General features: G+C 45.2%; 1 protein-coding gene across 1 annotated transcript in view; it reads right to left on the reverse strand.

Annotated features, from left to right (window-relative positions):
* Positions 1-12,302, reverse strand: part of GUCY1A2 (guanylate cyclase 1 soluble subunit alpha 2) — a 135,796-nt gene extending 123,494 nt beyond the window's left edge. Inside the window, exon 1 of the mRNA XM_054272339.1 lies at positions 12,048-12,302. Coding sequence (XP_054128314.1) covers positions 12,048-12,302 — 255 coding nt within the window. The remainder of the gene's footprint in view (positions 1-12,047) is intronic.
* Between the last annotated feature and the right edge of the window lie 1,848 nt (positions 12,303-14,150).

Genomic DNA, 14,150 nt, shown 5'->3' on the forward strand with positions numbered 1-14,150 from the left:
CATGAAATAGAGAATAATAGAAGTGTTTGATTGCTAAATTAAATCTCCATTCTCGTTGTCCCAAAGTGCTTTTACAGCAAGAATATGGAATGCAGCAATGCTTGGTATCACAACAGAGAGGAAGAAAAACTGCTTCTTGTCTGCTCAAGAAGTTTTGCAGCTTAGAACACCTGAGCAATCGTCCACAGATTGTCTTTGTGCTTCTCATGCCTGGACACATACTACCCTCCTTAAGCAGGGAAAAATCATTTTGACTACCTCAAGATTTGACAATACAAGCAATCTCCTAGTCCCGAACTTACTTCAATGGTAAACATCCCTTCTCCTGCAGTGCTGAATGGAAAAAAAAAATTCCCACGTTAACTTTCTCTCCTGAAAGCTAAATCAGTTCCCTAGCTGTTGTCAGACAATTCTAAACAACCCCATGAACTCATCACTTTTCACCGGCAACTCCTATTGAATCTTAGAAATTTAATACAGACAAAACCAGGATTTACTATTAAAACATGGGTCATAAACAGAGCTCGACGTAATGTGCTCAGAGCCAGAATGGAAACTGATCCAAGGACTCACAAAGTCTTTCTTCATCTCAGACAAGAATTATGATGGCATGTTGCTGTGCATCGTTAGAGTCACTATGCTCACCTTCTCAGTTTGCTGTATTTCATCACTGGTGAATGTCATTTTGCTATAAATGTCATTCTGTAACCAGGGCCATGTCTAAACAAAACAGTGAGAAGAGATATGACACCTGTTTGCCTACAAGGGCAGTTTGGGGCACTGCTTCTTCCACTACTGATAATGCATTGCTCATGAGACAGAGAATGAGCAGGAAAACATCTCCACCTCTTTTCTTTTTCTTTTTCTTTAATTCAGTAGCAAGAATGGATGGAGGCAAAATAGCTAAACCTTCTCCTAGCAGCATAGCACACATGACCTCTCCCAGAAACAGAGTTCCATCACTCAAGGAGGTAAAAGACAGCCTTTAACCATCCACCTCCTCCACTGTTATGCCATTTAGGTGCTCAATACCAGTAATTTACTGAAGATACTGTAAAGTTTCATAGCTACTTAAAATTATAGGATTTAATGTAAATATAAGCCAGGGACTATTACCTAAACAATTATATGTCAACAATTCCTTTTGATTATGATGATTAACTAACATTTGTATGCATCACAAGAGGAGTAGTCACATCTGTTCATGTGCCTAAGGACAAATCAAAGTAAAACAAATTCTTGTTATTCCTAACTGTAAATTAATCCAAGGATTGCCATACCAGATCACATCCAAGCTCCATATGGTACGATGACATGTAAGGTATAAGGAAACACTGGAGATACTCAGATTGATCTCTTGCGTGGCAAAGAATAGAGGACTTCACTAAAATAACTCTGAATTCAGACATCAGGCCATGGCTAACCATAATGTGTCAGAATAATTTGTAAAAAATTACTGGATCAATGAGTCATATAGGTTTGAAAGAACGTCTGGAGGTCTCCTAGACCAACATCCTCCTCAAAGTAATTTGAGTTAAAACTGGTTGCTCAGGTCATTCTTCAGACAAGTTTTGAGTTTCTCCAAGGATGGTGATCTCACAACTTCTCTGGGAAACCTGTGCCAGCATCTGGACACCCCCATGACATCCCATTTCTTTCCATAATTCTGATTTTAAACTCCCATCTTTTTTGCCTCTCATCCTTCCTCCATTTTGTACCGCCAAGGAAAGCCTGGCTCCATCTTCCCTACACACCCTGCTCAGTTTAGCTGTAGACTGCATCTTTCTGCTCACCCTCTTCTTCAGAGAATGAACCCCCTTCCCCAATAAGCATCATTTAAAGCCACCTTCACAAGGTTGTGCAGCCAATTAGAGATGACCTCAGCTCACTTTGTCAGATTCTTGCTCAGCAGTCCTTGCTCCTCAGAGCATCCCCCATGTCCCTGGAGATCACAGCCTGGCTAACAACACCACCATCACTGCCTGCAAGATGTGCCTGCACCAGCCAGAGCCTTCTCCCCTCGACCAGCAGGACTGAGGAGACCCCAGCTGGGCACCTGCACCTTCCACCCCTGCACTCAGAGCTGTGTGGTCACTCCTGACTCCTCGAGGTCTTCCCTGGCTGCATCATGGGTGCCCACATGGATGAGCAGCAGCAGTCATAGTCCAGGAGACAAACAAGCTCTGGCAGCCTCTTTGCAAGGCTCATGTGTGAGCTCTTGGCAAGCAGCAAACCTCCTGTGACAGCACGGCAGGCTGGCACACAATGGCTTCTGTCTCCTCAGGAGAGAGCTTCTGATACCTACCACACCCTCCTCTTCTGGAATCTTCTAAGGGTTGAGGCTCTGCTGGATCTGCTGCCCCATCTGAAGGGAGGGAGGTCATCTCTCCCACCTCTTCACAGGCACTTTACCTTCTCTGTACCTGATGAATCACAGGTGGAACAGGGGCCTTAGTTATGCTGTCAGCAGTAACCAACCTCCAGCCCTCGCCATCTTGAAAGTTTCCACCCTTGATTTTCAAAGCTTATCTCTATTTTTCTCTCCTTCCTTTCAACATGGAGCTCAGGTTCTTGGCTCTGCAGGGCCTTTGGAAAGATCTGTCCATCCTCCATCACTACCTGTGACAGCTCTTCCCCCTGGCACCTCACTGCTCCCTGACCAGAGTGCCCAGCCTTTGGCACCACCAGGCCGCAATGCCGGCCATGGCAGCCCTGCCACAACAGCCACTGTCACTCTGCCGGCCACCATTGGTTACAAGATGCACTCCTAGAGAAATGTGCCCTTCCTGCTGGATCTCATCCTGCTCCCCAGTAGTGCAAAACTTGTTCAAGTCCTGAAGATAGAGGAGTAATAGTTCCTCAAAAACTCCTTTTATGACAAACTGGAGAAAATCTTTATGAAGACATTTGTCTCAATGAACTTGAAATATTTCTGGTTTTTAAACTCAGCCAACTTCTTTTGGAAAAGGATTCTCGTTTAAACTGTGGCGCTTTTTTCTTTGTCTGAGTTCAGTTTTCTCTTCTTGCAGCTTCATTGCCTCAGTTTTCAAGGCAAAAGGGAAAGAACTTCCCCTTTAACCGCATCCCTTCTTACTGCATCCCTTCTTACAAATGTCTTTCCTAAGGCAATCAAACATAAACTTTCCAATCTTCTCAGAATACAGAGATTTCAGCCTATTCTCTAGCCATTTTCTGTTGCCTCTGAAATGTCTTTCATTTGATTGCAACACCTTTGGAAATAAACGGTAGGGCTCATCTGCCCAACTGCAGGCACCCACAGTGATTCATTTAATCCTCTGGTTGGCATCCAATACGTGCCTGAGGACTCAGTCTTTATAAATACCCATTTCTTTCTTTTGTCTAGAAGAGACATTGATTGATTGCTACAGACTTCGACATCTTAAAATGTTTAGGTAAGGACAGACAAACCCCACACTGAGGTAACAGAACTGCACACAGTATCCCAGATGACTCAGTCTCAATTTACATAAATGCAGTTTCAAAATCTCCATGCCATTCCTTTTGCATCCTAAGATACCCAGATGGAATTAGGGAAGAAAGGGGCTGTACGGAACACTGCCAAGAGAGCAGCCAGGTACACAGACAGCTCCTCCTTAACCCTAACAAAGTTTCAAGTATTTTTTCCTCAGAAAAGCTAAGTGGCTCCTAGCTGAGCTTCACAAAGGCTTCAGCAGTCATGCTGTTAAAACCTGAGTGCTTAAAATTTTAAACATGGAAACTGAAGCACTGAAGAGCATAACAGGCTCTGCTAGAAACCACTTTGCTTCTATCAGAATTTCTTCAAGTATGTCCATTGGGTCAGGGGGCCCTCCCACAGTGTTGTGCCGTGGGGAGTTGCAAAGTCCTTCCCAGAGGAATCTGCACCCCTGCATGCAGGAGAGCCTGTGGACCTCTGCCAAATCAGCACTGTGACACTGAAAGTTTTAAATGCTTGAAATTTCAAGTGTTCAATCATAAACTGAGCAGATGTGTATGATTTTAGTCACCAGATTCACTGCTGGTGATCATTCATTAATGAAAAACATTTCCTTTTTCATATTTCAAAACCAATTTTAGTCAGGCCTTTGTGCTTAGGTGACTGCAGATCTCTAAGCACACATGAGCAGGTGTGCATCTGGCCCATCCGAAAGAAGATAAATGGCAAAACAGTCATTTTCAGTCTGCGTATTTTTAATATTTACCCCATGATCATGTAAGCAGTGAAAAACTGTTCCCTCCCTGTCCTTCTGGTCTGCAAAATATTGAATTAAAGAGGTTGTAAACAAAGAATCAAGGCTCCAGTTGAAGACAAACATTTATCAACACTCCCAAGTGCCAGGAGTGGAGAGATAAGCACTGAAATTGCTGCAGCTAGGGAAAAGCAGAACTGAAAAATAAAAGGAAGGCTCCTTTGGCATCCAGCAATGTTCTGATGATGCAGAATGGAAGAAAACTCCCTAGCAGGTCCTGCACAGCCAGCACTCTCTCTGTCCCATTCCAATAGCTGAAGAATGGAATCATAGGGGACAGAAATCAGAAATGGAGAAACAGTTTCACATCATAAGCAATCATCTGAAATTTTAAAAAAGAAATAATATTTAGGGGTTTAATAGTGTTTTTGATAATATAACCAGGAAAAAAAAAAGGTCAGCTCTCTAGATTCTGAACATTTTAAGTTGCACCTATTTTTTTAACTGCTTCTATTTGAGCTAAAAAATATATCTTCTTCATGAAGACCAGGTTCCCAATTCCAGATGAAAGCACGCCCTGCTTGCAGACCTCCATGACTAGCAGCAGATTCGGTATCAAGAGAGGGAGATGCATAATCCCCAGGAGTGGACTGTCTGGGGATCCAGGGCAGGGTGAGTGACAGCTGGAGGCAAACAAGCTGCCTGCAACAGCTCACCATGATCCAGACGGGACCGTGCGAGGGGCAGCGCCCGAGCTCAGCGCGACTGGCAGGCAAACCTGAGACATTTCTGCTCCTTGGTTCATACAAACCGGGGTCCTCTTCACAGAGAAATGCTGGTGCACATCAGAGAATTGCCTTAATTTAATAAACATCATTGAGATTAAGAATTTTGCCCAATACTATTTCATGGCAACAATGCAAACACTGTGAAGAAATAAAGCAGAGCTAAATAATGACTAGAAATTGTAAATTCTGCATCCCCAGCTGCCTTTCAGCTAGAAGAACCACAGATATTAGGGATGGAAATTGCCTATTAGATCATCTAGCCTAACTCCTTGACAGTGAAGGATAAATATCTCAGGGTGCTATCCCTTATAACACCAGCTGCAATCACTTTGTTAATCTCTGAATTTCAGCCTGGTCTGAAATGGACAGAAAAACTGTTCTGTGCTGCAGAGAGAACGTGCTCAGTAAGATTATAATAGATGATCTATCGCTAATGCTACCTGTTCATCTTTTAATGCAACTGATATCTACTACATAAAATCATCAGTGCTACTCCAGCAGACTGATAGGAGATAAAAAGCTTTATAGGTCGGTCCTTCTCAAGGATTTTTTTTTCTGCTGAGATAGAAGAAGAACCAATTTCCCCAGTGTAACTGGACCTAATTTCATATGCAGCTCTGCTAAGGTATTTATCCCTTTGAAACCTATGGACAAACCCCAGATGTTTTTAATCTTCATCCTGAAACTTAGTTTGAGAGTTCACAAAGCAACACATACAGAAAAATCTGGATACAAGACAAACTTCTTTTACTCAGAGCACTTCCTAGCAGCCTTTAACATTAGCACAAGAGGTAGAAGGCAAGAGAAGGCTTTCCTCTGTATTAACATTTTGCATTTTATCAGAGCACTACCAACTGCTGTGAGGTGGTAAATGGCTCTGCTCAAACAGTTTCAAATGAAGGACATTAATGCTCACTGTGATGCAGCCATGAGGGCTCACTGCTTTTGTAGGGGCATTTATTAATGATCGCGACATTCTCGTCTCCCTTACACCTTCCTCTATTTGCACCTGCACACTCTGGCCAGTGGAGAGGCAGAGAAGTGCACAGCAATTTAGATCAGTTTTGTGGGATCACCACTAGGGCTGCCATGCTCTGCTCTGCCAGCCAGCAGGTCTGATCTGCCTGTGGGCAAAGCCTATTCCCCAGCAGGGATATGCTCACTACTTCCAGGCAGCAAACGTGTCTGCAACCTGTGAATGCTTCCGAGACACATTTTCTCCAAGCACTGAAGGGAAGTTAAGATTCAGCCTGGAACAGCACAAATATTAAGAAAGCCAATATTACTATGACTGGTCTAAGCATTAGATGTCAAATACTTAAACTCACACTCAATAAAATTTCATCAAGGTCAATACAATGCTGCAGGCCCTTGGCCAGATAATTTTTTCAGTATTTTATTTGCTGAAGCTGAACTTTCTTTGCATCAGATGTTAAACTGCTGAAGAAGAAAAACAACTAAAACCCACTGTGATGCTCATATTGATGATATTTTCCTGAATTTTCCTGTTTAAGACATCACAGCTCCATTTCAGGCTGATGATGAAATAACAGATTGACTGACTACAGACTGCTTGTGTGACCTTCTGTATAACTGACTTTTGTCTATGCTGAGTTAAAAGACACTCACAAAAAGTCTGGTTTTATTATACTTTCCAAAAAATCATTCTGTTTGCCTGCTGAAATGAGAAATTAAAAGTTTCACATAGACTGTGCCTCTCTTCACCATTTTCATGCTTCACACCCACATTCTTGAGAAGGATGTTACTCATGTAAGAAGCTCATCCAGCCTGGGCTACTAAGTAAGATCATCACAGCACTGATATGCGTATCATTTGCCATAACCTTATTTCATTCAGAAAGACAGGCAGAAGTCATTTCTACAACAGCAGAGCTTAGCTATACACAACGTGTTAATGTAAGTGACAGGGAGCTCAGAATACTTGTGCAAATTTTTTCCAAAATCTTATGCAAAAATCAATTTGCTACCTCTCCTGATAGTGGCAGCAGCTTGTTAAGGGGGTAGAAGTAAAAAGCTAGTACAAGGAGTAGTACTCATGGACACTAAGTGGTAGAGGTTTATGATGGAGCCACGTTTGATATAAGCTGCTACACTGCAACTTCTCTGCCAAAACCCCACCTCCGCTCACTGGAGGATCCACTTGCAATTAAGCAAGCTGAAGTTACAGTAGTTCTGTGACATAAGTCATAGCCTACACACCAACATAAATGACTGCCTTTACATTCACTTTTCTTCCACTGGCAGGGAAAGGGCTGCATTCAGAAAGCCAGTTCTTAAATTCAAACTATTTGGCGGCAGCCAGTAGTAGCTTCCTAAATAACACAGAAAAAAAAAAATAGGGTTCTTACATTAATGTGTTTTGAACTGGGCGTTTAAAGAATAGCAGAAATAATTCTAAGTGAACAGAAAAGTACAACAGAAGTGATTTTCACTTAACAGTTTTGTAAGCAATGCGTTACATTGGCCTTTCAGAAAATAAAATCAAATGGAAGTGTTAGTCAGTTTAATGCTGTGTTGTGCTGTAATTTGTGTTTCAGAAAGATCAGTGCAGTGCTCAGGGGTACACAGATTCCTCTGAATGCACACCCAGTCACTCTCAGCTCCTTTAGGGACAGCCTATGCCTCTTAGATGGGAGCAGAGTATTTGACTTTTCAAATCAGTGACAAATTATGTTTTTCTGATTTAGATTCTATTTTCAGCCTGGTATTGGATACAAGTCAAAATAAAACTGGAGCAAAAGTAAAATTGCTGCAAGGAACTAGAATTCAGCCACATACTAAACTGCACTTTGAAAGACTCAAGCTATGTCAACTGGTGCCAGGATACTGTTCTCCTATAGTAGAGCTTCTAAGGGAAGAAAAATTTTTTTAATAATGAATATCATATAGCATCATGTTCTCTACTTATAATTAATCAAAATATATGTCTCTGTGGGTGTAAAATCCATCCTTTAAAACGGAACTCAATATCAAAGCTGGAATCAAAAGGAGAATGCATCATTAAATTTGCTTGTGATGCGCATATAATTACCAAGTTATTTCTTTAAAACAAGGTCAATAAATCGATGTCCCTATTAAGTTCCCAACATTTTATTTTTTATCTCCAATAAAATGAACTCAGCCTGGTGACAAGGGCAACTGTTTGTTTTGGGAGCAGCTGGATCTGGCTCCAGATTTCTCTGATCAGAGTGCATAACCAAAGACCATTCGACAGCGGTTCAGATGAAGGAGGACAGAGGGACATCTGTGTTCTGTCAGGAACATGATTTAGGAACATGTTAGAACGGATAGGAGCTGCCTTCACAATTACTCAGCGCTGTGGGAACATCACAGGGATCAAAGGCTGTGAGAGGGCAGGGACAGTCATGGGGCAATCTGCAGTGAGCACTGCTGCCAGGACCCCATGAGCCGATGGAGCCACAAGAGCTGTGTGCAGAGCGTGGGGTTTATTGCACTGGGCAGCAAAGTTTGGTCCCACCAACCATCATCGTCACACCCAGGTGCTGAGCACAGCTCCCCAGCCCCACAGAAGGCTGTGCCTCCACCCTTCTGATGCCAGGGCACTTGGCTACACAGCAAACTGGTACTGGGGGAGGCAGCAGGGCAGCAGCCTGGTGAGATGCTCAGCACATGCACAGTTAGTTTGCTGAGTGAAGCTAAGACAAAAGAGCTGCCTCTCCTTCCATTGTTGCTGCTCTGCCTCCCTGCCTGTGCACCCTGCTTCCCCAGCACAGCTTACTCACAAATGCCAGCGGTGGGATGTAGATGGAAGTCTCACTGCACACTTTCCCCCAAAATACAGAGATGTTATGGTGGGACGTGAGCCCTATCATCCTTCTAGTTCTGGGGCTCAGAAAAGAGGGGGCTTGCAGTTAGCACATTCCAGACAAACAGCAGCAATCCTTCACCCATCCAGGCATGTCAGGGAACATTTACAAACCCACAGGAACATAAAATGAACCTGTGCTGAAAGAGGGATCAGGTCCCTACATTCTCCAGGGTAACTACTGCAGGAAAAAAATCTCCAATAATCAATATAAGAGAAAAGGTGGAATATCACGCCTGCTGGAAAGTGCTAGAAGCTGTTGTCCGGGAGCAAGGAGAATGGGGTGGATTCAATGCCGCAACACAGTAAGGCTCACTTTTTGATATTTTTCCATAGTTCCACAAAAAGTATTGTTTGTGCAAAGTCATACTCAGCTAAAACTGAGACCAAGATTACAAAAAAAAAAAGCAGTAACTTGTTTTCACTGTATTTTAGTGTAATATATCTTGAATATCTCATTACTGCATTTCTTTGTACAGAATCTCATACAATTGACAGTACAGCTGTACTAACTCACGAATGAATTGCACAGGAGAAACCTTTTGTACACATTTTTCCACCACCACTCCTAAGATGAAGCCTTCTTGCTGCTCTGCCCTACAGACACCCCTCTTGGGTGCCCAAAGCTCTTTTTCCCCTTGGATGCTCCTTCCTATTCTGTTCAATGTTCTCCACCTCCCCAGAGCAGCTCTCAGTAGCTTCTGCTACTACTCAGAACTCTCTGCATGGTAAAGTAGTATTAAATACACACACAGAATTTTTCTTCAGTGAAAACACAAAACAATGTTTCACTGAGTATTCAATCCTAGTCACTGCTGAAGGAAAGCACAAAAATCTACAGCTAAGTATAAACATCAGGAACCTGTAGCATCCTTCAACTTTTAAAGTTGGAATGAGGACAAAGAACTGCTGCATTCATGTCTGAAGAGACAACATTAAACCTTGCAGGCTAGATATACAGTATAAACATCTGTATGCACACAGATATATTTATATACTTATCAGAGACCCCTATCTATAGTAGAATGGAATGAAGATCTGTCTACATCTATAAAAAAGTATTAGAGCTTTTTATTTAGAAAGAACATCTGCCAGTGCTCCCTTCAGACTTGCCTTCTAATTTAACAAACAACATAAATGAATCCTATTAAATCAAAGTGGGTTTTTTTTTTACTTCTAATTAAAGTTATTCCTGATTTATATCAGTAGATGTGAAAAAATAATCCGATCCAAAGTGCTAGACATATGGCAACTTGACTTGTTGCATGAAGGCACATATTCAGTACCACAGAGCTCAGTAAGAAAGCACCAAAATAACAAAGCATCTGAACAGTGGTTTCTCTGGGTGAAAAATAAAAAGGCAGGGGACTTGGTTCTTTCCCTAAACCAAGACTAGGACAAGAAGACTTCTTTGACTTAATGACATTAATTTATGCCAAAATGAGTAAGATGGGAATGAAGCTGTAGTTAGGATGCCAAGATAAAAAGGGAAATTTTAAGTAATGTATATAACATTAAAATTCTTAAATAACCTATTTTTTAGCAACAAGGGTTGCTATAATTACCTCCCAGGGAAACCATGAATGTTGTTGCTTGGGACATCAAAACCATGTTAGATGAAATTTTTGCATTCTTAAACAAAATTTCTCTGCGAGCAGGGAAGAAAGAGGACTTGGATCTATCAGAGTTTTATTAATGTCTTAATTCAAGGAATGTGTTTATTTTGAAAACAAATTCAACAACTTATATGTAAAACTGTAATTGTCTCTTATAGCAACATAACACAGGAAATAACAGTCAAAGCTTAGAAAACACAAATACTAAGGTTATCTCAAAATGCTGCGCTGAACTACTTCTGAATACTTCAAATATTTGGGGTAACATATGCTCTAATTATACCATTGCATTGCTATTAAATTAAATAGCTCCTCTCTTTTTTTAATATACTAAAACAAGACAGGTCACCTGAAATAATCATCTATTAATATCAGCATTACAAGACCAGATTCCCAGTGGAGAGGGAAAAAAAAATCAATGGGAAAGTCTTAACTGCAGCTGGATGACTATTAGCTGTTTAATGCACTAAAACTTCTCCCATTAAACACCCTGTCTACTCCTGTCCAGCACTTGAACTCCAAACAGAAAAGAGTATATTAAAACCAATACAAACTGAGAGTTGATGGTGACGAGACTCATGAGGAATTTCCAGAGCTGCCTAGTAATATGAAAAAGGATGATCTGATGCCACAATAGCAGATACAGCTGCCCTGCACATTACGACTACTTGTTGCCATTAATGTTTAATTCTTTAATACATTAAACTATCTCAGAGCTCAAACAAACATTCAGTTGCAGCTGAAACTTCAGGAGGAAATTTCAGCAGTGATCACAGATGTATGTACAGGAGCATAGCGCAATCATAACACAAAGGCTGGAGAAAAACCTTTTTTACACTAATCTACGAGAACTCCTCAGACACTGATTTCAGTCTTACAAAATTATACCAGCATATGTTACAGGCTCTACCTGAATTCGCTCCTGATGTTAACAGCGTACAGACAATGGGTCCCCGACTCTCAACTACAGGTGCAGCTATCTAGGCAATCACTAAGTCGCGGATTTCAAAGTCAGCTTTAAAGAAACTGACCTGTCAGTAATGTCTGCGCATCCAGGAGGCACAGGGAAATCTGTTGCTGAAATATTTCCGAACAGATAGCTGGAACTTTGTTTTGTTTTACCCTATTCAGTACAGAGAAGCCCTACAAATGTAAGAAGTTCACATCCCCTCATTGTTCAGGAACAATGTGCACCCCATGCATCATACAGATGTAACTTTTTATATATTAAAAAATTAAGAAAAAAACCGGTCGCTAGTACCACTGATAAGCACTTTATTGCCCTGTTTTCATTCAGAGAGGGACTCGGCAGAAACGATAAACCCAGCCAAAGCGGCAGCTGCGCCTAAGCGTGACTCCCGACCCGATTTCCAGCACTGGGCTGCCGGGAGCTGCACTCCCGCAGATCTGCGTGGCTGGCAGCCGGCAGCCGGAGCGGGCACGGAGAGGCAGCGGGCTCCAGCGGGCTCCAGCGACCCGGCGGGACCACCCGGGAGAGGGGCGCGGGCTCCGCCGCCTCTATCCCGACAGGGACCCGAGCCCCGGGGCAGTGCCGGGCGCGGGCGGGGGCGGGGGCCGGGCGCGGGGCACTCACTCACTCACTCACCGCGGGGGCCGTCAGCCGGCGGATGCTCTCGCCCAGCGAGTCCAGGTTGACCCGCCGGCGGCGCGGAGCGCGGCGCGCCCCGGCACTGGCCGCGGCGGCGGCGGCGAAGGGGATGTCAGCGGGGCCGGGGGGGCTGCGGCTGCCGTTCCAGCAGAGGCGGGACAGGGGACACTCGCCCTCCTCCTCGGGGCTCGTCTCCGGGCAGTCCGAGCCCAGCGAGCTGAAGGACTCTGACGAGATCTTGCGGCGGGACATGGTGCCGCGGGCGGGCCGGGCGCGGGGCGGCGGCGGGCTCAGCGCGGGGCGGCGGGCAGCCGCGGCGGGCAGCGCCGAGCTGGGCGGGCGCGGGGGCGGCCGCCTCGCATGGCCGCGGGTGCCCCTGAGCGGGCGGGAGGCAGCGGCGGAGCCGCCGCGCCGGAGCGGCGCAGACCGTGGCGCTGCCCCGCTCCGCGGCTCTCCGCGCCGGGCCGGGAGCGCGGGTGCCGCGCCGCTCCGCGCCGGGAGCCTTTAAAGCGGCGGCGGCGGCGACCGCGGTGGCTGCTGCCCTCCTCTGCCTCGGCCGCCCGCCCCGCTCTCCCCTCCCCCGGCTCCCTCGCTGCTCCGCGGGGATCACGTGTTGTTTGGAGCCCTTTCCCCCTCCTCCTCCTCCACCTCCTCCCGCCTCCCCCGCCCCGCTCGCCGCCTGTCGCGCTCGGCCCCGCTCCCCGTCGGCCCCGCTGCCCTGCGCCGCGGAGATGCCCCCGGCGGGGTGGGCCGAGGGCAGGGCCGAGGGCAGGGCCGGCGCGCAGCCGCTGCCGGTGCCGGGAGGGCGGCAAGGCGCTCCGCTCTGCGCTTTGGAGCTCTGGAGCTGGGCTGGGGGAAGCGGGGAGGTGGCCCGGTACCCGCGCACGGCTCCGCGGGGAGCGGCGGTGCCAGCGCGGGGAATGGGGACGGTCCCGGGGCCCTCCCGTGGCTGCCGCCCCGCTGCCTCCGCCTCCAGTCCCGCCGCGGTGCTGGACAGCTCCCTGGCAGCTCCAGCGGCCGGGAAAGCCGGTGCGCGCTCCCTGCCAGCCCTCCCCGCCTGCGAACTTTTGAAATTACAATAGGGAAGCTGAAGCTTAAAAAATAAATCATTTTTAAAACTGGGGAGATAGGATGCCGGCCATCAGCTTTCAGAATCAAAAGCTGTCGTCTTTGTGCAAGCACTGCTCCCTTTAACACTGTAGGTTGTGTCCAAAACTGCAAAGAAAGTAAATTCATTCCCACGCTACAGCCCTGGCAATGCGAGAAAGGACTGGGCTAAGAGAGATGACCAAAGCAGAGGAGCTTCGATCCCGGATGGCACACAAGGTGTCTTCTTCCCAACTTTCCCGACCCATGCTATCAGTTTAAAGACACCTTTTGAGATTCTTTACAATAGTGATAACCCCATGTAGTTCTCCTCAGCAAAAATGCTCCAAAGAAATGTGATCTCAGCAGAAGTGGTTCGTCCTACCATCAATGAAGACAGCTTGTCATTACTTTCCCTTTGTTCAAAAAAAACCTTATTTTAAAAGGAAATTATTTTAAGGGAGTTTTTACTCTACCTTTTCACTGTACTATGACATGTTTTACAACCTTATCCTTTTAAATGTCTGAATGCAGCCTAAACAAGGACTTACTGAAGATATGAGGGAGATTTCCCCAGGTGTGAAGGAGCTTTTGAGCATGGCCCCAGGCAGCACAAGCCGATGTCTGCTCTCAGAGGGGGCACAGGTCTATGCCTGAACATGCTGCTTTGTTGTGCATGTTGTGCATGAGCACAACAACCTTTGCCAGGACATTGCTTTCAGTGTGTCATACTTGTTTCCCTTGACTTGCATAGTGTCTTTTCTTTTTCTTTTTTTTAATAAAAATAGATATGGAGTCTGGTGATTGAAGCCTGTGGCTTGAAAGGATGTCCTGTAAAGCCAGAGTGTTCCATAGTACCTTCTGTTGCCATCGGAAATGTCGCACTTGGGATGCACAGACTTTTTTTTTTGCAGTCCTGGTGATTCCCTCAGCAGCCCTAGGACATGAATCAGGCATGACTTCGCATTCAAGTAATTCCCACATGAACCTTCAGATCTGTTATCCTTCTCTGTG

The sequence above is a fragment of the Melozone crissalis genome, unplaced genomic scaffold, assembly GCF_028551555.1.
Source record: "Melozone crissalis strain CALT ecotype California unplaced genomic scaffold, PUWL_Pcris_2 ptg000013l_1, whole genome shotgun sequence".
In the NCBI taxonomy this organism is placed as follows: Eukaryota; Metazoa; Chordata; class Aves; order Passeriformes; family Passerellidae; genus Melozone; species Melozone crissalis.